The sequence below is a fragment of the Eurosta solidaginis genome, chromosome 3, assembly GCF_040869045.1.
Source record: "Eurosta solidaginis isolate ZX-2024a chromosome 3, ASM4086904v1, whole genome shotgun sequence".
Taxonomy (NCBI): domain Eukaryota; kingdom Metazoa; phylum Arthropoda; class Insecta; order Diptera; family Tephritidae; genus Eurosta; species Eurosta solidaginis.
In genome coordinates, this window is record NC_090321.1 from 63,636,801 (window position 1) to 63,658,797 (window position 21,997).

Below are 21,997 nucleotides of genomic sequence, written 5' to 3' on the forward strand. Positions count from 1 at the left end.
AACTTTTCCCAATTGCCTTCTTTGCATAGTTTATTATATGGATAGTGCATACATTACAGATACGAATTCTGGGGATTTCTGATATCTATGCACCTTCTGCTAACGTTCGAATCGCTAAACTGTTGAGTAAATCAGTCCAGTATTCAGTATTGCAAACTGGGCTTTATTTAGATTACTTTGGGAGTCCTTCACAATTATAATTCACTTCGCAATAGCGTGTTTAAATCAAACTCATTAGTCATTACTCAGCTTGCGCTGCTTTTATACTATCTGTTGCCTCGTCCGCATATTTCTCCAAAGGTCTACGCGTTTCACCTTCTAGAACTGTTGTATCTCCTGCTTGGTAATTTTGTTATATGCGTGTGTATGTGTGAGCAAAGAACTTCGGCTGATGACTGCATCTGTGTGTGTGGGATATCTCTTCGTTTCCTTGCACATATGTGTTGCTAGCTTCAATGTGTACATGTTCATAAGAGCGGCTGCTTCACGTTTCTGTTGTTGCGTGATTATTTATTAACAACCTAGTGATGTCAACATTCGCCACAATACATTGCATGTTAGCTTGCTTGTACCCAAGCTTAGCTTTGTTGGCGGTTCATTTTAAGAACTTTATCTCATACTATTACTGAAACGTGTTTTTTATCCAGTTGGGAGTTTCAAGAAAATATCGACTGCTTAGTGGAATATCATTCTATTTCGCCTGTATTTTCAAGAAACGTTCATAATATGAGCAACAATCCAAGGCGATACCTCTGGTAGAACTCAAGAGACAGGCGTACGAACCTGATTCATTTCTCATTGTACGTTGGGAGGACGTTTGTTAGAAACTAAAATTTAAGTGAATTTTCCTCCTTTTCCAGTTGATTTATCTTCGTAGGACCAAGCTTTTTTGGTTAATATCATCATAAAAGCCACGTTTTACTTCATTAGAGATTTAGGCCGAACTTTTCCTACCATTTTCGTTGTGCTCATTTTTAATATTCCTGCAAATTGGCGCGACAGAACTTATATGCTTTATGCCGACTTCGAATGGCATCTGCAAGGCCGATGAATTTTCACTGAAAAGCTTTTCATGGCAGAAATACGTTCGGAGAGTTTGCCAAACCACTGCCGAGAGTGACCCCACTTGGATAAGCTTTGTTCAAATTGAAAAAACTTCTCTCTAAATTTTGATGTTGCTTTGTCCATGACTTGAACTCAGGAACTTCGGTGTGGAGCGTGCTTCTACTACACCACGGCGTCCGACTTCATCACGATGTCACAGTAACTTAAGAAGTCATTGCCCAGTACGAATCTATACAACACAAAGCCAAAATGAATTCAACCCATTCGCCGTGCAAAGAAAATTACCATTGATTTTGAATAATTGACATGGTGCTGTACCAAGGCGTTGTATTGAAAATGTCAAGAAGATGCAATCAGCCGATGGAATAACACCACCTTGTACTGAATTCGCCTTGTCATTGCAGAGTTTTAAATTACTTGATTTGACGTCACTTTAATCGTCAATTTTTTTTTATGAGAAACGGGGTGGCACTACTAACATATATGAGGTTAAGCCCTTTGTTGTGCTATCTTCTCCTTGAAATGACTCCAACTTTGCCATTAGTATTCTCAGCGTACCTTTCAAAATTCGTTATGGTCATGGCGGAACCATACAAGGTGGCAGCACGGTGACATACATACATACATATATAAATACAATTTCCATGTATTTTGTTTTGTAAATCGCTGGACTTATGTACTGCGCCGGAAGTGTCAAATCATGTTTTAAAAAGTACCAATCAGCTGATTTGCGGCGTTCACCTGTTCCTGGTTCCGCCATGGTTACGACGTCATAATTTGTTTTTTTTTTTCATCATACTAATTCACCTCACACTTTTTTAACTTATTTCAGGTACCAAATTTCCCTTCATCATGAAACTCTGCTTCTCATCGTCGAAGAGCATGAATGGCGCTTGGAATAATGCCACCAGTGAAGGTATGATCGAAAAAGAGAATGAAGTGGAAGTTAAACAGGATGTATATAATTGAGATTTAATACAAATCCTTTAAGCTTATCAATTAAATGAAAACACCCAGCAACAACAACCACAGATGCAACAACAATTACAACACGCCACAACAGAAACATATAAATAAATAAAAAAAATAAACAAAAAATGGAAATGAACTTACGTGATGAAAGAGCGCTGCATGTGAAATGAGAAAGGAAGAGAACAAAATTAAATACGACGAGAGAGTACAGAGAGCGGCCAGCAGCTGGGAAAGCAACGCTGCGTAAAATTTATGAATGAAAGCACGAGTAGCGCATGAACTTGAGAATTTTTACTTTTTTTAAATTTCTTTTTTTTTTTGGTTATTGAACAACAGCAAGAACAACTATAATACTTAACTATAACAACAAACACACTTTTAGTATAATTCGTTGGTATTCAAATGAGACAATTTATTATTATTATACAAAAATTTAAATAATATTAATTATTATTACTCTATTATACATATTATTTATAAACATGTATAAATAATTAGCTACATTTAATTATTTAATATTTAGTTATTATTTTTCATATGCGCATTAATGTTTAGTTTTTTGTTTTTTTTTTTTTTTTGTTAAATATAGTATATAATAATTATTATTTTTGTTGTGCTCATAAATCTTATACATAAACGCGCAATATTGACGAAAAAATTTTGACTGGAGCAAAAAAATCATAAACAAACCGACAACAACAAATGTTCATTAATTAATTTAATTATTATTATTTAGACATGTATTTATATCATATACTATGTATGTATGTAAAAAATAAAGAAAATTAAAAATTTTGATTTGAATGAAAAAGCAGAAGACAAGAAAAGTATTCAAATTCAAATGGTAGTATACCACACTAAATGGTATACATATTTATATAGTATGTATGTACATAAATATATATACGCTGGCTAAAAAAAATGGCGCTTGGAACGCCAAGCTAAAGTTGTATTTAAAATTAGTTTTTAAATTTATATAAAAATGTTTTCTTCATTCACATTTATTTCATTAATTACACTACATACAATATTACATACATACTACATACAAACATACTAGGTTGGAGTAGAATAAAAAAAATTTGTATACATAATAATTTCAAAAAAAGATTTATGTTAAAAAAACAGCCTAATTAATATTACTTTTTTGTTCTAAATGAAATAATTTCAAAAAGGTTTGATAACTGCTTTAAAATAAAAAAAAAATTTATTGGAATTTCGAAAAATAAATTTCCAATTTTTTCCCCGAAAATAATTTTGTTGAAACTTTATAGCGATTTCAAACGTTAAGGCCACTTGCAATTTATTTGTTTAGCTCAAAGTTATTTAAAACAAAAATTCAAGCTTGTGTGAATTTTCTTTTTCATTTTATTGTTTGAAATTAAAATTTAATTTTTTCAAAAATTATTATTTTCTTTTTTTTTCAAAATAAATAATCTTTGAACTTGATTCTTTTTGTTTTGTTGATTCTCCGACAGTGTGGATACATGATGTATTTTGAAATGGTTTTTCATCATACCTTGTCAAATTTGGTTTTGGAAAGAAACCGGTTTCGACGTTCGTTAGTTCCTCGTTCGGTTTGTCTTCAAACCAAATTCGACAAGGAATAACGGAAAATCGCTCACCCAGTCGAAAAATCAACAAAAGAATCGAAATTTATAAAATTATATTCAAAATTATTTCCATAATAATATTCCATAAAATAAAAATTCAAAAAAAATGTTTTTTCATAAGCTAAAAATACTACTCGACCTAAAAACCAAATTTGTTTTATTACGCTCCAACCTAATGCACAAAACTTACATAAATTTAACTTAAATTTCATTAAAAATCATTAGCTTGTTGAATTTGTAAATTAAAAATGCGTGGACATTAGTTTTAAATTTATATATTTACTTATAAAAATTACAATAAATATTATCTAAATAAAAAACAAAACTAAAATAAACAAAAAAAAAAAAAAAAAACGGTGGAAAGTAATTGTTAAAAAAAATGATTTAAAAAATTTAATAAAATGAAATCCCTAGGCGAAATATATATTTGATTTGACAATACTGAGCAAGGATAAAGCAGTAAATATTAGTGCTAGAAAAAGAGGTAGCAGAAGACGATGAAAAATAAGAAAAGAAGAAGGCAAAATAAATGAGAAACAATTGCAAAAAAATTTTTTGCAAAACGGACAAAAGAGAATAGTATTGTTTAAAAAAAAGAGAATTAAAAGCCAGCTAGTTTAGTTTAAAAAGATCTGCAAAAAATTAATTAAAAAACTATTTTTAGAAACAAAATAAATAACTTGTAAAATAAAAGAAAATAAATGCAGAACATTCCATGTCCGAACGTGCAATATTTAAATTCAGAATGCTTTCGACAGCGTTGGGTTTTGAAAATTTTCTCAAAAAAAATTTTTGTTTTTGAAAGAAAATTAAATTAAATATGAAATTAAAAAAAAGTTTGTATCTGAAAATATTTGCACTTGATTTTCAATAAAGATGTAGCATTTTTAAACAAAATCTGAGCAAAAATATATATTTTGTAAAAATGTAAAAAAAAAATAATATTTTTAGATATAAAATTTTCAAAAAAAGTTGTTCTTCCAAAAGAATATTTTTTAAATGATAAGTTAAAAATTTGCAAAAACTCAACCAAATCGAAGTCTGGCGATTACATGTTTTGAACGATTCGACATGGAATGACCCATTATTTAAAAAGTGAAAGAAAAGCAGTGAGACATGAAAAAAACTTTGTAAAGAAGCCAAACTGCTTAAGTGTTTTTTTTTTTTTTTTTTGTATCTATTTCATTAACTCTTTCTCTCATGTGTGCTCTCTCTCAGAGCAAAAATAAACAAAAACTAGTGAAAACAGCAACAATAAGCAACGGAAGAAACATACAGAGAGAGAGGGTGAGCCACAGTTGTTTATGTAAGCGTTAGCTTATGGCAAGAAAGAGATAAGTATATTTAATGTATTTAGATTAAAACAAAACAAAAAAAAATATTATTAAATATAAAAAAAAATATTATTAAATTAATAATACTACTGTGTATTAGTTTAGCAGAATTGTGTGCAATTTGAATTGAATTTAAAAATTCAGTTAGTAGTAGTTGAAAAATAAAAGATAATTGAAAAATACTTAAAAATAATTTAAAATTAATAAAAATAAAAAGCTAAGAAACAAACTGCTACAGAGAAATAACTTAAAAAATATATATGAAAAATAAACGGTAGCTATAAAAGCTACAGCGCTTACTGACCCTTTTTAGCTCTCAAAAGAGCTAAATTAGTTTAGTACCAAAAAGTACTAAATAAGCTTTAGTGCTAAACAAAAAGTTAGCACTAAATTTACATTGCACATATATACTATAGTAAACAGGTCTAAAACAGACGCGCAAGATTGTTGTAGCAGAAAATGGCGTTTATCATAAAGCAGTGTGAACACATCTTAATATATACAAATATGTATGTATTTACACTGTAAATATTGCACAAGCTGAAAAGGAAATGTAATAATCTTAACTACAAAACAAACAAAAGACATTATTTTTGTTCTAAAAATACCTTTTAAAACAAAATATATTTATATTACGTATATACTAATATAATTATAAATAACTAAAATAATTTAAAAGAAATTCAAAAAATGCTAAGAAAATAAGCGCTAAATTAAACAAAAAAATATAAATCACTTGAAATTATTTTAAATTAATTTAATGTAATAAAGAACAAAAAAAAAAACGTAGAAACAAAATAAAAAATTATTTGAAATATTATAATTGTACGGAATATGAGTAGAACAAACAAAAACTATTATAATTATTATTATTATTAAAATTAATAAAAAAAATTCTTTAATTAATTATTAAAATTATGAGTACTATAATTGATTGGTATAAAATAATTCTTTTTATATACATATATATTTACATTTATGTATATGTATTGATGAAAGACCAAAAGAAAGCTAAAAAGCAAAACAAAACTACAATTTTTATGATGTACTAAAAAATGTTTCAAAACTGACATAGAAGGCGCATAAGCGATTAAAGAAAGCAAGAAAAGTAGTATATGGGAACGAGAGAAAAGAGTAGAACAAACTTGTCAAAGAGAAGTGTAGATGGTAGAGGGAAGCAGTTTGAGCTTTAAAAAGTAGGATAGAGGGAGAAAGAAAATATATCAAGGAGTAAGCTTAGGAATCAAGAGGTGAAATGTGACTGCCGCAAAAAGTTGAATGCAAAAACGTTTCAATTATGGAGTATGGAAAGCGTCGAGTATTCGAATTTGTCAAAATTTTTCTAGCGGTTTAAAAACTACTTTTTGTTGTTCTCAGTTATGGCAGAAACTCCATATTTCTGTGAAGCCAGCAGAAATTGAGATGGCAGACTTTTTTCAAACTTGCCCTGAGTGTAGGTACCATTTTTGGCCTAAAATCAGTGGCCAAATCGTAACATACGATCCGTGATGTAATGCCGTATTTTAAATCACAATAGCTCCGAAATGTTGTATCGGATTAATGAAATATGTGAACCAGAGATAACGGTTACTCACTATATCCATAATATATTATTATTTTTTTAAATAGCCCTATTTTTATCGCTTGATTGAAAATAGTTTTCGATCCGTGTTCGTAATACGAACTTCGTATGTTACGATTCCAAAACAGAACTGGTGTTCTCGGTAGCATTTCACTGTTACTGTTACAGTATTTTGTGTCCAACAAAGGACCATTAACATCGATAAAATCTCAAAATGGTTCGTTTAGTCTCCTTATGGCTACAAAAAGAAGAAATATAGCCTTCACATACGAACGAAAAAATTCTCACAATATTTTTCAAAAGTTTCGAAACACGTCTTAAGCAGCTCGTCATCCAGCAACTTTTGCTACCGCATTGGCGTAGTTACCTTGTATAGTGTATATATGATGTTATTCCTCAACGCTTACTTATAAAATAAATAAATGTAAGGCGCGATAACCTCCGAAGAGATCTAAGGCCGAGCTTCTCTTCCAATTTGCGTCGTGCTCCTCTTCATTTTCCCTACAAATTGGGCGGACGGGACCTACATGATTTTATGCCGACTCCAAACGGCATCTGCAAGGCAGATGAGTTTTCACTGAGAGCTTTTCATGGCAGAAATACACCCGGAGCGCTTGCCAAACACTGCCGAGGGGCGACCCCGCTTAGAAAAATTTTCTTCTAATTGAAAAACCATATTTCTAAAATTTTTGATGTTGCTTTTCCCGGGGTTTGAACCAAGGGCATCCGGTGTGGTAGGCGGAGCACGCTACCATCACACCACGGTGGCCGCCAACGCTTACTTAGCAGGTAACAAATATATGAATTTCTTCTCGAAGTGTCTTTGATCCTTATTTATAAACACCCATTAAGTTCTTGTTACACTAAAAATCCCCTTTTAAGGTTTAGGGGAGTCGAACAGGAAGCACTGATACTAGCCCAACTGCAGCGGGTACGATTTGTTTGACGCATCAAACTTTCGGTTTACTCACCTTGCATCTTTAAAGTTAAAGGTGATACCAGACGTGAAGTGAAAGTCGTCATATCTGTTGATCGGCCTTCGAGTTGTTCCTTACCAATTGGAGATTTGGAATTTTCAGAAAGAACTACTCGCACTCCTCCAATGAAGGCATTTTTTTTTTTTTTTTTTTTGGTAAAGAAGGCTGTTTAACAGGAAATTTCAACTTAATGTTTGTCTCTAACCGTTTGTCCAATTCGAACTACGTTCAGCTTCCATCTTAAGTTTGCATATGGCTCCTAGGCTACTGTACCTTAATGTCAATCCAAACAAATGCTCACAATGCACGGAGCGTATATTTGTTGCTGCTGGCTGTGTACTTCTGCGCGCCTGATGAATGTGTGTGGTTGCTCAATTTACGGGTAAGTTTTTTCGGTACTGACTGGACTGAGATGGTAAAAATTATATAAACACGTTAATAACTAGAAGATATAAAAAGAAAATATCGTCAATCAGGTGATAATGTTAAAGAAACTTTAGGTGGGATTATTTCGAATGTACTTTTACTTCACCGAGCTATCTCCGCTCGCCCTGCGATTTTTTGGGCAAAGAGAAGAGGTGTTTTAAAAGATTATTATAATGTAATGTTCGCTTTTAGTAGTTTGCCAAATCACTTGCTCTAGACTCAAACCACAGTCATGTCCTCTCATCATTTTTCATATGCAGCCTAAATATAGGCTACGTTAGCTGAACATCAGAAGCATATGCGTTGCTTGCTGAGTATTTCTGCGCGCCTAATGAATTTGTGTGCTTGCTCAGTTTCGTGCAAGTTTTTTCTGAGTGATGATTGTAAAACTTTAACCCGAAAGATGTAGAAAAAACTATTGTCAGAGTCGGGAGATAATTTTAAAGAAGCATTACGTGGCGGTATACGGCAATCAATCACGTTGGGACGGATAATTGTTCGCGATCACCCGATTTAAAGTATTAATGGAAGTATGGACTTTTACTTCAACGAGCTATCTCCGCTTCCCCTGCAATTTTTTTTTGGGCAAAGAGAAGGGTGTTGTAAAGGATTATTATAATGTAATGTTCGCTTTTAGTAGTTTGTCGAATCACTTGCTTCACACTCGAACCACAGTCGTGTCCCCTCGACATTGTTCATATGGCGCCTAAATGTAGGCTAGGTTACATTAGCATCAGAAATGCACACCTGCACAAAAAGCATATCCGTTGTTAGTGATGTGGATTTCTGCGCGCCTATTGAATTTGTGTGGTTAAGTTTTTCGGTACTGGGTACTTAACCAGTTCAAGGGAGAACAAACAAATAAAAGACATTATTGGTGTGTCTTAAAAACTCAAAAAGCGCAGAAAATTTATTTTAAGAAATACACAAAAACTAGTGTAAAACGCAGCACTTAGGTAAGGTGATAGCTTCCAGCAAGTGCTGCCTTGCAATACTTAGCGCCGGCCAGTTGCAGATGAGTTGAATCACCGTTTCGTCCTCTTCAACCCTTGAAAACTCCTGCAGCAACGAATATAAAGCACTTCGAACCTTTCTGCATGCCTGCCTATAAGGCGGTACACAGTTGGTGCGGAAATGTATCCCTACATAGGGTGTAAACGTGATCGGATCTTTTACTATCCCATTTCGGCTAGGTTTCCTGCGATGTCCGACACCAGCGGTGTTTGTAGCTACATAGCTTTCGTGGGCTTGATGGTGGATATGGTTTAGCATAGCTTGCTAATGTCACAAAAGGTTCATACCCAAGCATTCTTTGTCAGAAAGAAACTGTCTGGTCATACCCTGCCTAGCGTATTCGTCTGCAATGTAGTTTCCCTGTCCCTCTGCACTGCAGCACTGAAACCACATATCACCCATTGTTACGTTTCAGTCAGTGTTTATCTTATTTGCGAATAAAATGAAATTTGGAAAACCTTCCGAAATGTCTGCCTACCAAAACAACATCTCTGTATCGGTACAAATTGGGTTGCTCGTCTTCGGTCACATCGGGCAGCTTGGTGGGTGGCTGATTTCTTCAAACTGTCAATAATGTGAGTGCAACTGTTTTATCAAGTTTTCACTTTTCAATATACTTAGTTTAAGCCAAATACCATTAACTTTGTATAACTCTCAATTGTCTCTTGATATTTTGCTCAAATGTTTCAGAATATATTTGGTAAAGATGTAAATCTGTTGTTGAAGGGAGTTATATAATAAGTGCAAATACTTCTACTTTTCTCCAAACCGAGATTTCTAAAAGGTGCATTTTATTATTGACTTATGTTCTGTAGACTCAAATCCCTCTGTAACATGTAGTGAAGGTCTTCCGTCAAGCAAAGTTGATTGAGCATTATTTGGTTCATGTGATGAGCCTTGCAGTGCCGATAATAAATGTGCGCTATTGCCATGATTGTTGATCTGAAAGTAGAGAGGTCCAGAATTATTATAGTTTTTTGCTAAAGCTATGTATCACAATTCGGAAGTTGGTATGAATATTTAGTTCTATAGCATTTATGATTTTCCTAAATCTAGCTTTTAGCATCCGTTGACTTGTTATGACATCTTTTGTGAAGTTTGAGTCACCAAATACCCAGAACTAGTTAAACTTGTTGGAAAACCTCAATTGTTTACAAATAGTGCAAAAGTTAGCTGAAGTGTTAATCAAAGGGAGAGCTCGTGATGTGAAAGCTTTGAGATGATTCCAACAGTACCCTTCAGACTATTAGTGAGGAATAGCAGTCCCAAGCGTATACCAGTTTCCGCAGTCAGACAACTTACACTCTTGGACAAATTCGGTTGATGAAGTACAGTCTGCGTAATAGGAGCTACCCAATTAAATTATCATTCATTTGATACCGAAACCGCCCAACCCGTTTATACAAACGTAGAAAGCGTTATTGGCCCATGACCACTGATTGAACAGACTCTTTCGTCTAAGGGTAGGGTTTTCAGTACAACTACTGTTTAAGCTGGCTAGAATTTTAACCTGAAATTTTTGATGCCAGTTTTTAAGTACGAGTTTAAGCTGCAGCTAAAGTTGAGCTGAGTTTAGCCTTATCACATTGGCCATTTCCCCAAAATTTTACTGCTTTTAATAGTTTAAGCACCAACTCTGCTTAAACTCGCACCGTCAAACCTTGCCGAAGAATACTTCAGTGTCAAGAGTCTGAGGTAAGTCGCGGTATAGCTTCTCTGAACTGCTTACTGCACAAAATCTTCAAGGGCGCCAATTTTAAAAACTTTATTCAATACTTACTTTATTCGTGCTTAACCGTTTAAATAATTATTGATCACACTAAAGAAATTGAAATTGTTCTCCGTCTGGTCCTCCCAACGGAGTGGCAGCTCCCTCTTACTCTGCTTCCATAGGCGGGTTCCGATAAGGATTTTGGCCGGAACATTATCTTTTACTCGCATAACATGACCCAGCCAGCGTAGCGGCTGCGTTTTATTTCGCTGTACTATGTTGTTGGCTGCATTAAGCTTGTACAGCTCAATTTGATAGAAGAATTCTTCTTACACCAGTCAACTTACAATTTTGATTGAATGCTAAGATATCGGCCACAGTATAGACTCGTGTAAAAGCGTCCTTATCTCTCTTTCGTAAATAAATTTTTTTTTAGCGCGCAGCCCACGTTTGCAAAACAGTGACAATATGAAGTGCGGTTGATAATGGGTTAAATTTTCATGCCTTTCGTGACGCCTACTTTTAGGCGCAAATTGATAAGTGTTGATGGTGTGTAGAGATTCTTACACTGGCGGCCCTTCTAAGTTTCTCTCGATTAATTTTAAAATGTAGGAATTTCAAAAAATTATATTTTCGAAATTTTTAATTGAAAACTTATATTTTCAAATAGTGAAACAAAATTTTGTTGGAAAATTAGTATGTTTGAAAATTGTAAAAAACTTGAATATATTAAGCAAACGAAAAATTGTTGTGTGCTTTCTTTACGTCAATTTTTTTTTCAAATGCATGATACACGAACTTTAAAATTGTATTCCGTTACAACGAAACGATTTCAAAAGGCAGCACATCTGAACCTTTAGATTTTGAAAGTATTGCCTGTAGAAGAAAAGGAGTTTGAAAAGAAATGCGATCTTAGTTAACCAATGGTAGTGTAAAGGAGAAATATCAGCAATAAAGGCAAAACAACCATATCAGAAATAAAGGAAAGTATATTTGTATAAAAAAACTGGCGTATTTTGGGATTTCAAAGCGGCACCAAAATAATAGCAACAAAAACAGCTTCAGCAAACATAAAAATATAAAAGAAAAAGTTGATTGGCAAATGAAAAAATATGGGAAAAAGCAAAAAAAGCTTGCTTACTCATAGCAAAGTGGGTTAAGCTTCTAAAAAATCAGTGGTGGCTTAGTCGAAACATAAATTACTAGAAAAATAAAAACTGCACTTTCATATAAAATTGCGGAAATAATCTGTGTGTATTAACTTGAAATCAACGAATTTTTCAACACTGTACTACTATTTTATTGAATACATTTGTTAAATGCTTTTTTCTTCGCATATATATTGAAATCACTTCATCGAAAAACAGCAACAATAACTACGTTAGAAAAGGCGGCTCTTCTGGAGTGTGTGTGTGTATGTGTGTGCAAAGGTTGGAGTAATCGACATGTTGTAAGCTTTCCGGATGATGATTTTATTGGTGAAAGCTTTTGTAAATTTTGAAGCGTTTGCAACAAATTAATGATGCGGTTATTTCGGCAATAAATATATTTTTATATTCCTTATTGGAAAACAGAATTAATCAGGAAAAAGTCATGCTGAGAGCTTTCAGCGCCTATTCGAAACTTAAAACTTGCAGAACTTTGTAGCTACATTTATTAAATAGAAGCATGAGATTCATAACAAATGCAAAAATGAACAAAAATCTAATAGGAAAATAAGGTTTTTGGAGCTTTTCATAAGTGCAAGCATACAGAGCTTTAAAGCTGTATATATGCAAAAAAAAGTTAGATTGAAGGAACAATAAAAAATCTGCACCTTAAAATTGAACCTTAAATAGTTTAAAACCTTAAACAAGTTTTGAAGACCTGCGGAGCTTTTCGCTATACTTATCGCTGTACTTAGCAAACAAAAAAAAAAGTAAGAATAAGAAGCGTTTGAAGCTTTTTATAAATGAAAGCATTCAAAGTTTGTAAGCTGTATTTAGGCTAAAAGAGTTTTGGATCGAAAAAACAGTAAACATTTAAACCGTGAGCACTTTGTAATTTTTTAGTTTTTAGTTGTAGAGCTTCGAAACTAAGGTTGAGTAAAAAATGTAGACACTTTGGATTTTGAATGCATTTAAAAAAAATCCAGCTTTGGGAGTCTTTAAGTTTTTCTCCAAAAGTTCAACTGAAAGCAAGTTCAATACCTCGGAACTTTTACAAAAATTCCAAAATGCTAAAGCTTTTAGGGTATTCTAAACATTAGGTTTAATTGAAAAGGAAAAGTTTTCTATTTGAAAATACAAACAATAACAGTACAGATTTGAAAGCATTTAGGACTTATTGAAGCTAATTAAGGGGCTAAGGACACATAAGCAAATTTTTAAAAGCTACTTCAAAAGCCTAGCTTAAATTAAGTGAACAAGGACAACTTCGTATAACTTAGTAGCCATGTAGCGCTATTCAAAAACTTTTTTACCAACATTTGCCAGTAGTAAATTGGCTTAGCAATATTTTTAGCAATTCTCAATTCACTTTCTAATGTTAACCCCAAACTCGACTAAGTAAACCCAGCTGCTATCAGTGTCGATTTGACAGTTGACAACATTTTCAAATAATATAAAGCAATATCAAAAATACCTAGCTTTGGTGAATCCTCCAAAAAATTTGTAGCGCGAACAAATGTTTTTCTTTTTTCTCATTTCCTTTTTCACCTTTTCATAAACTTTTGACATTTCATTAGCAGAGTTGCCACTTTTTCTCAAACTGAATAAATATTCAACAAGTGTTGGTAATCGACGATGCAACGAATAATGGAATGCGGCAAAAACCTCGATTAAAGAATCGGCCAAAGTAAGTTAAGCGCAACAAAAAAAAGTATCAGCGAGCAAGCTCTTATCACGAAAGCATTATGTATGGAAAACTTCCTTCGCTATTAAAATATAACAGAGCTTTTACCAAAAATCGTCGCAGAAAAGCATGAAATGTTGCAGCTTAATGCATCGGATAAATTTGCACATATTTTCATGGAACTCAACAATATTTTAAGTGTTAATATCTCATGTAGTATGTATGTGAAAAAGACAAAAAAAAAAAATATGTGTATATGGATATGTAGCAACCAGGAAAATGTTTTTATAAAATGTTACTGCTATGCCTAAAAATAAGGTTTTTTTATAGCAAAAAATTTTAAAATTCTTCATATTTTTTTGAGCGCTAGAATAGCTATTTAGTTTTGAAAACTTAATTGAAAAAATTTAAATATTTACAACTTATATAAATAATATTGTAAAAGCATAGTTATTTTGTACGAACTCAAGCTTTACGGAAATTATAAAATATGCATAAAAATTCAGCAAAGTGTGTGTGTAAATGAAAAAAATAATAAAAAATTTGTGAGAAAGCAAAATTTGTTTAAATATTATTTAAAAAAATAATTACTTACATTAATTATATTTTTAATACAATATTGTTTTGTAATTTTGTTGTAATTAAACTGTAAAAAAAACTGGCACAATGATAAATAATTTAATAACATAAAAATCTTGACTAAAACTAAAAATTTTTAATTTCATGCATAAACTTAATATTTAACATTGCAAAAGATAATAAAATATATTTTATAAAAAAAAGGAGCTAAAGCTGCTAAAAGCAGGAAAAGAACGCAAAATGAATAGAGACGTAATTATTATTATTTTTTTTATAAAACCCAATTTAATTTTTCTGTTAAATTAAGAAAACAATTTAGTACCCTTTTAGCTCCAAGTAAAAAGAAATTAAGTATGAAGTATTTCATACTGCAGAGAAAAAAAATTCAAATGATTCATATTCTTTTATTTCTCATATCGACTGCTGAGGGGAATATCGCCCTATTGCGGCTGCCGTTTCGAGAAAACGTTTGAAAAACGACCTATATCAAAATGTGTTTCAAAAACGCCTTATCTGTGCTCAATTTAAGTTCAATACATTTTGGCATTAGCTGGGGCGTTTGAGAAAAAATTCTGAGATTGGGCGTTCTTCAGCCGAATTCTGAGATAGTGCGTTTTTGAAAAAAAAATCTGAATAGGACGTTATTCAAACGTTGTCTGAGATATGACGTTTTCGAAACGGCGGCCCAGATAGGGTCATATTCCACTCAGATATCTTAGCGATTTGTTCATTTATTTTTAGTAAACAGATTAAATAGCTTTCTTATTCTTCCATAAAATGTTTCATTATATAAAATTAAATCTTTGTTTTGAAATTAAAAAAAAAAAAGTTTTTTAAATATATATATATTTAAAATATATATATATATAGGGCGGGTCGATTTAAAAATCGATCATTACTCTGTGAAAATCGTATTCTAGGGATCAAAATAAGAAACTTTGCCGAAGGAACCATATCTCTAAAACGAATTCTGATGTCCCCCCTTTCGGTCGAACTTTTGCGTAGGGGCAATTTCAATTCTACCTGCTGTGTCTTGTGGTGGCTTAAAAAAACAACACAAGCAATTTTACGATCTGCAATTGTGTCACAGTGATACCTTCATTTTTTAAAACGGTTGAATAAAAAACCCACACAACTATGTTTACGACATGCAAATGCATCACAGTGATGCCTTGGTTTTAAAAGGGGGTTGTAAAAACGCTAATTTCTAATAATTGTTTTTTATTTCTTTTCTATTACTAAGTTAAGTTCATTTTTTCATTTACATATGTTCTGACTAAATAAATTTCTAAAGAGAAAAATAAACTCCAAAAAGAAAAAAACAGGCATTTCAAAGTGGGATTTTTCAAAATTTGCAAGTTCGCCCCAAAGGGGGGGACACCAGAATTCGTTTTAGAGGTATGGTGCCTTCGGCAAAGTTTCTTATTTTGATACCTGGAATATGATTTTCACAGAGCAATGGGCGATTTTTTTGCCTCCCCATAAATTGACCCGGCCTAATATATATATATATATATATTTGAAACTTGTAAGTTTTTATAATTTCCGTTGTAGTTTAAAATTTCTACAGATAATTATTTTATGAAGTATTCTAGGCTTTAATTATTTTATATCCTGCCTTGTTATTTTTAATTTTATTTTTTGTATGATAATTTGTATAAATATGTTAAAATCTTGTTGATTTGAATGCTTTAGTTTTAAAAATAATTTCATTTTCTAACTTAAAGAAATTTATTTTTAATAAAAAATAAACCCAGTAAATACATACATATTTTTATTTGAGTTTCTTGAATTGTGTTGCCACCAAATTTGCGGTATTTTTTAGTTGCAAATGTAATGAAGAACATCTAGAAATAAAAACTGCGAAAACTGTTATTCTTTTTTAAAATTAAACAAATCATAGATCAAACACTATGTAGTCCCGAGCACTTGCATTTCCATACTGTCGATAGAGTTCAATTACTTACATAATTGGCGCTTAGCCGTTGAAACGATTATGACCGTCCAACGCGCGTCAGTGCTTCTTCGCTCTGCCAACTGCCGCCAATCGGTCACACCAAGTGAGTTTAAATCGTTTTCCACCTCGACCTTCCAGCGGAGTGGGAGCCGTCCCCTTCCTCTACTTCCATAGGAGAGTTCCGATAAAAATATTTTCTTAGCCGGAACGTTATTTTTAATTCGCATAACATGGACTAGCCAGCGTAGCCGCCGCGTTTTAATTCTCTGGACTATGTTGATGTCTGCATAAAGCTCGTAGAGCTCATCATTAAATTTTCTACGGTACTTGCCATCGCCAACGCGTAGAGGTCCGTCAATCTTTCGTATAGAATTCAATTATATCTCATTTATCGATTTTTTTGCTGAATTTCTAGTACTGACCGATCAGTCATGGTTTCCTTTCATATTTACAGAAGTTTGATAAAGAATTTTTGTATAGAGGTTTCAGTTCAAAGCTTACTCATCTAGCTGACACCATTCAGTAGCAGCTATATGAATTTAAGATCTATGGAAACCATGAAAATTATGTCTAATTTTGCCAGTTATAGTGAAGCTTCTGATCTTTTTAGGTCCGATTATCAATATTGGAAACTCGACCTTAATTTGCATCTGCAGAAATTCAATTATATTCCAACATAGTTTGTTGTGCTTGTAGCGGTAAAGACACTCCCCGAAGGTGTTGGGCAGTGTTATCGATGTTTATAGTCCTTTGCCGGATATAGAGAGCGTAAGTTCCATATTAACATAGATAGGTTCAGACACTTGATCGCTAAAAATATCGATATAAAACCATCAATATTGAGTTAACTCTCATCGACTGAGAAACGTATCAACATCAAAATTCCAACCTTAAAGGGCGAATTAATGGTGACTTATAACCATAAAGCCATAATCAGATAAATCAGCTGATCGAACCTACCTTATGGAAAGGAAAGTAATCAATTATTGGTGCCATACCATAACGCTAACGCCATAGCCAATCAATTGGTTTTTGGTTTCTCGCCATATCCATAACCTAAAAATATTTGAGTTGGTGAATTTAATAACTTTTTTTAGATTTTCTTCATTGTTTTGGATACGTTATGACTAAGATACTTATTTTTTGTGGAATATGTTTGTAATTTTTTGCGTTTTCATCATTTTTATGAAATTTTCACGACTTTTAGTTTAAGGCACCATTAATCGATCACATTGAGATGGTTATGGATATGGGTAGGGTTACGACTATGGCGTTAGGGTTAAGGAAGTTTAATTTGGCTTTAAGGCCCCGTTACGGATACTTAGCATAGACTTTACTTGACTTGGCGTAAACTTGGCAACTTAGCCTTGATTATACTCCACTTAGCGCATACAACAACAAATGGCATCTCAAAATGTAAACGTCACTTAGAACTTACATAGAATATCAAAATTCAACAGACTTCTAAGTCAAGTTAAGTGTTGCTAAGTTTTGAGTAATCAGTAACATGCAATGTTCATTTAACAGAACTGTAAGTGACAGTTCTCAAGCCAAATCAATTCTATGCTAAGTATCAGTAATGGGGCCTTTATGTTATACTAGATGTGTTCTAACAGGGCTCATTTCAACGCATCCACTGTTCGGACTTCAAAAAGTCACCACGGAAGCGGAATGTATGAAATTCAACACAGTTGACTCGTTAAAATCAGTTGCGTGTATTTAGGCGCTCTGTGGAAATTCTGGATACACTAAGGCTATCATCAGATGTTAGCTTTTGGCTGGATAAGAAATCTTTCATAATTTTTTAGCATAAAAATGATTTAAGATAATTCTCTTTAAAAGTTTTTTGCCCAAAAATAGTTACTGCACTTATTTATTTTATTATTATTATTTATTACTGCCAGATCATGCTTATTTCACATTTAACCCAAAAATGCGCAACTAATTTTTATTTATAGTTTAGAGCATGATACAAAAAATGGAGGTAGTTCCATTTAGTGTGACGTTAGACACTTGAATTTTGCGGGGCAATGACAATTTCACCAAAAACAAGCTACCAGATTGAAAAATGTTACGAATTTTTCTAATTTTGATGGATTGCATATTAACGAATACGACTAAATGACTTTCACAGTTATTTTAAATAAAAAAGAAAAAATAACGAACCCCATGCCTTGGACATATTTTAATACGAAATATTAGCCTAGAAAAGAATGTTTTTAATAAGTTTTTCGAGCTCCCGAAAATTGTTTTGGTGGAAGAAGCAAGGGAATATAGCCGGTACGTTTTCTCAGAACCTTTTGACAAAACATATACGTTTGTCAATTGCTTGCTCAAAGGATGTCCTTATAAACCGACACCGCAATTTCGTGATTAATTGGCTACAGGTCTACATTTTTTATTTTTTTATTTGTTGTATAATTCAAGCGTTAGGAGGGATTTGTTAAACCATTTTTTAGGAAGAACATTACCCTGTAGCTCTGCAGTTAGCCACTAGTTATGAGAGTGTTTTTGCCCGTTGTACCAGGGGTCACCTTGGGGCAGCTCCGCCTATACACATTCTGCGCCCTTTTAGCATTGACATAGATGTGCAGGCTTTGGAGATACACTTTTTCTCAACAAGCCTTGAAAAATGTTCACTGTAGGGGCACGATAATAGGGCCATGCTAGAACAACAGGATTTTTCGTGTATTTTTTTCTGTCTAGGGGTCAAGATATGATATAAAGATATGAGTCATTAACCAATGTATGAGTCATTATCCACTATTTTTCAATAAAATTACATGTTTTACTATATTCTCAATCGATATGTATGCACATAAATCGTGCTAAAGCATATTATTATTGTCTCAGATGACCATTGCGTTGTCATCCTAAAGGAAATTGCCATCCCGAAAAACCACAATTGCGCCTTAAACAGTAACAGTATGGCAACGCTTCTGGCAAAACAACAAACAGTATGAAACTTCAAAAATCCCCAAATACGTCAAAAAAATTTTGAGTGGAACTACCTTCTTTTTTGTATCATGATTTAGAGGAATAGAAATTTGACAAATAAACAAACTTATGAACAATTACAACATATTACTAAAACGAATTATTTTATTATTTAAAGCATTGTTATAATTGACAAAGACACAATACAACCAGAATGGAATTCGATCAAAATGCAATACTCGCAAAGCAAAATACAAATAAAAATATTGATGTTTAGGTGCGAATTAAGTCCCTTGCATGTTACGCACTAAAAACCAAAAAACATCAACAAATAATATAAGAAAAAATCGACTAACAAAAATCTTTCAAAGTACCACCACCGCAAAATGTAAACCCTAGCAATTGCGATTGAAAACTAAAAATGGAAAAATGTACCAAAACACCCTAAATTACACACACACCCACTTGCATAAATATGTATTTATTGATGTAAGTTTATACATATTTAAAATAATATAAACACAGCAAACCCCGCAAAAAAAAAAACAAAGTCCTGCCTTTGGCAACCCAAAACCGCAAAACCCACTGAAGCCCAATCCAAACCGAAAAAGAAAATCAAAATCCGTCAAAGCAATTTTGTAACACACAAAACGACTAAAAACGAAATAGCGATATTGAAAATCCCACAGCATATTGAAACCACAAAAAAATAAAATAAAAAATGCAAAAAAGCGCAATGCAACCACACAATAACCAAATATGCCAAAACAAAATGCGAATAGAACAAGAAATCCTGAATTTTTAACATATCGAAATTTATATAAAATATTTTCAATATAAATGTGTATTTCAACTTGAACAACAAAAAAAAACAAGATGTTTTAAAAACCAAAAAAATTCAGTTATAACAATATTAACTAAGGTTAAGATAAATAATTTAAAAAAAAAATATATATACATACATGTGTATATCTAATAGGTTACAAATGACCGGACAGAACTGATAACTTGAAGCAAAATAACAAGGTATGAAAATAAGTATTAAGACAAGATTTTTTTAATTTTTTATTTTTTTTTTTAGCACATAAGTGACATAAATAAAAATGTTAACGCAAGCATATCCCTAAGCCATAGTGATTTGGTAATAGGCAAGTTTTAATGAGAAATTATTATTATTTTTAGACACGAAAGTCAGATGCAACATATTCATGCTCTTAAGCTAAAGAGAATACACTAAACAAGAGAAAAATTAAATTTGTGCCCAAACAGTCATACAGTCACTGTTATCCCTGGTATTTAACTGACTGCGTTCTTACAGGGTATTTACTCACGAACTAATGAGACGCACATATCTTTCTTGGAGGAACCAGGACTTCACTGTGCACGTATGTTTAAAAAATCTTTAGAAAAAGTAGGAGAAAGCGTATGAGTTTTCTTGAGAGGTGGATACTACTTGACAAACTAAGTTTTTCTTAGGCGTTTCTATTATGAAATTTTTTATTTCTTACGATGTGGAAGCCGCGCTTTAAGCTAAATTCCCTTTTCACATATTCTGCTACACTTTCAACGAGCTGAATTGCACAATGAGGACTATTAGCAGCATCAAAACAGTGTTACAGTTGTAAATCAGTATTGTTAAATATTCAGCATAGCTAAAATATTTTTTACAGATGATTGATTTGGTAAGATATGGATTTATTATTAAACTGCAGCCATAATTTCTTTTATTTTTTTTCCAAACAAAATGCTAGTTTTTCACATTCAGCAAGTTTCGTAATCATCTGACTTAGAAATTTAGTCCAACACGTTATTTTTTTAGCATTTTTTACAGATTGGCTTAGAAATTCAGCTGAATAGGCAATTCAGAAAATGTAAGTAGTATTTATTTTCTTCCTTGCATTGGTGAACTTAGCTCACATTAGCTGGATAGAGTATTCAGCGCGCAATTTTACTGTTTGCATATATTCAGCCAAGCTTATGATACGCTGCTTATTTACGGCATTGCAGATTATTCCTCATTTGTAAATCAGTTGCGCAAAGTTCAGTGTTGCTGAATTTAAATTTCACTCTGGTATCGATTATATGTATATCAATTTGTTATTAAGGTGTGACATAATTTCATTACGATTAAGCCAAACTTAGCTTGAGTTACGCACATGCAGCTGAACTTAATGTTTAGATGCATTTGACAATGAGTTCCATAACTTTTTCTCAAGGCTGTCATCACCGGTTTCCATTTTCTTAATTGTGCTGACTTAAAAATATCAGCTAGTACCATCCAGCTTACAATTGTGATCTTTGCCAGCACCTAATTTTGTTATTAAAAATTTGTTTAATTCTTCTTGTAGCTGAAATTGAACGTCCTCTTTAGATCTCAATTGTTTTTCTGAAAACGAGACACAATTTCTATTCAGCTTAGTGGTCTTGCCAGTGGCAATATTGCGCTCTCTGAAGGCTAGGCTAGGTAAAGGAGTCTCAGATTCAGACATAGCAAGATACATTCTAACTTTGAAATAGCTATAACTGCCAAACACTTCACCAATGCACTTCTTGTTTTTATTCAGCTAAACATTAATGCAGCTGAATTTCAATACTGTTATTAAAATAAAGTTCTGCTTTAAATTTAACATCATTCAGCTCAAAGGTTTATAAATTTGGGAACTCTGGGCATTGTTAACAACACAGTAGGCTCGAGTTTTATTTCGGCATCATCTCAATGTCGCTTATCCAAGTTTATTCAGCGCAATTAAAATGTTTGTTTTGTTTGCTGAAAAAGTTTTTTTTTTGTTTTTTTTTTCAAACTTTTGGTATACATTTTTGTTTGTCTTAGGGCAGTTAACGCCATCTTCAGCTAATGTTAAATGCACTTTATTTGACAGAAATCGTTCAGTGATCCGTCAAAAAATCGAGTTGCAATTTCACATAAAAACTTATAACAAAACAAAGTTAGCAAAATTCTTTAGGATTTAAAAAATTAAAAAACTTAAATCGTTTGAGT

General features: G+C 32.5%; 1 protein-coding gene across 11 annotated transcripts in view; it reads left to right on the forward strand.

Annotated features, from left to right (window-relative positions):
• The window catches only part of sm (smooth), a 625,429-nt gene extending 609,563 nt beyond the window's left edge, over nucleotides 1-15,866 (forward strand). For all 11 annotated transcript variants that reach the window (XM_067772005.1, XM_067772006.1, XM_067772004.1 and 8 more), the window contains one exon: nucleotides 1,898-15,866. In XM_067772005.1, coding sequence (XP_067628106.1) covers nucleotides 1,898-2,034 — 137 coding nt within the window. In that variant the 3' untranslated portion in view covers nucleotides 2,035-15,866. The remainder of the gene's footprint in view (nucleotides 1-1,897) is intronic.
• The last annotated feature ends 6,131 nt before the right edge of the window (nucleotides 15,867-21,997 follow it).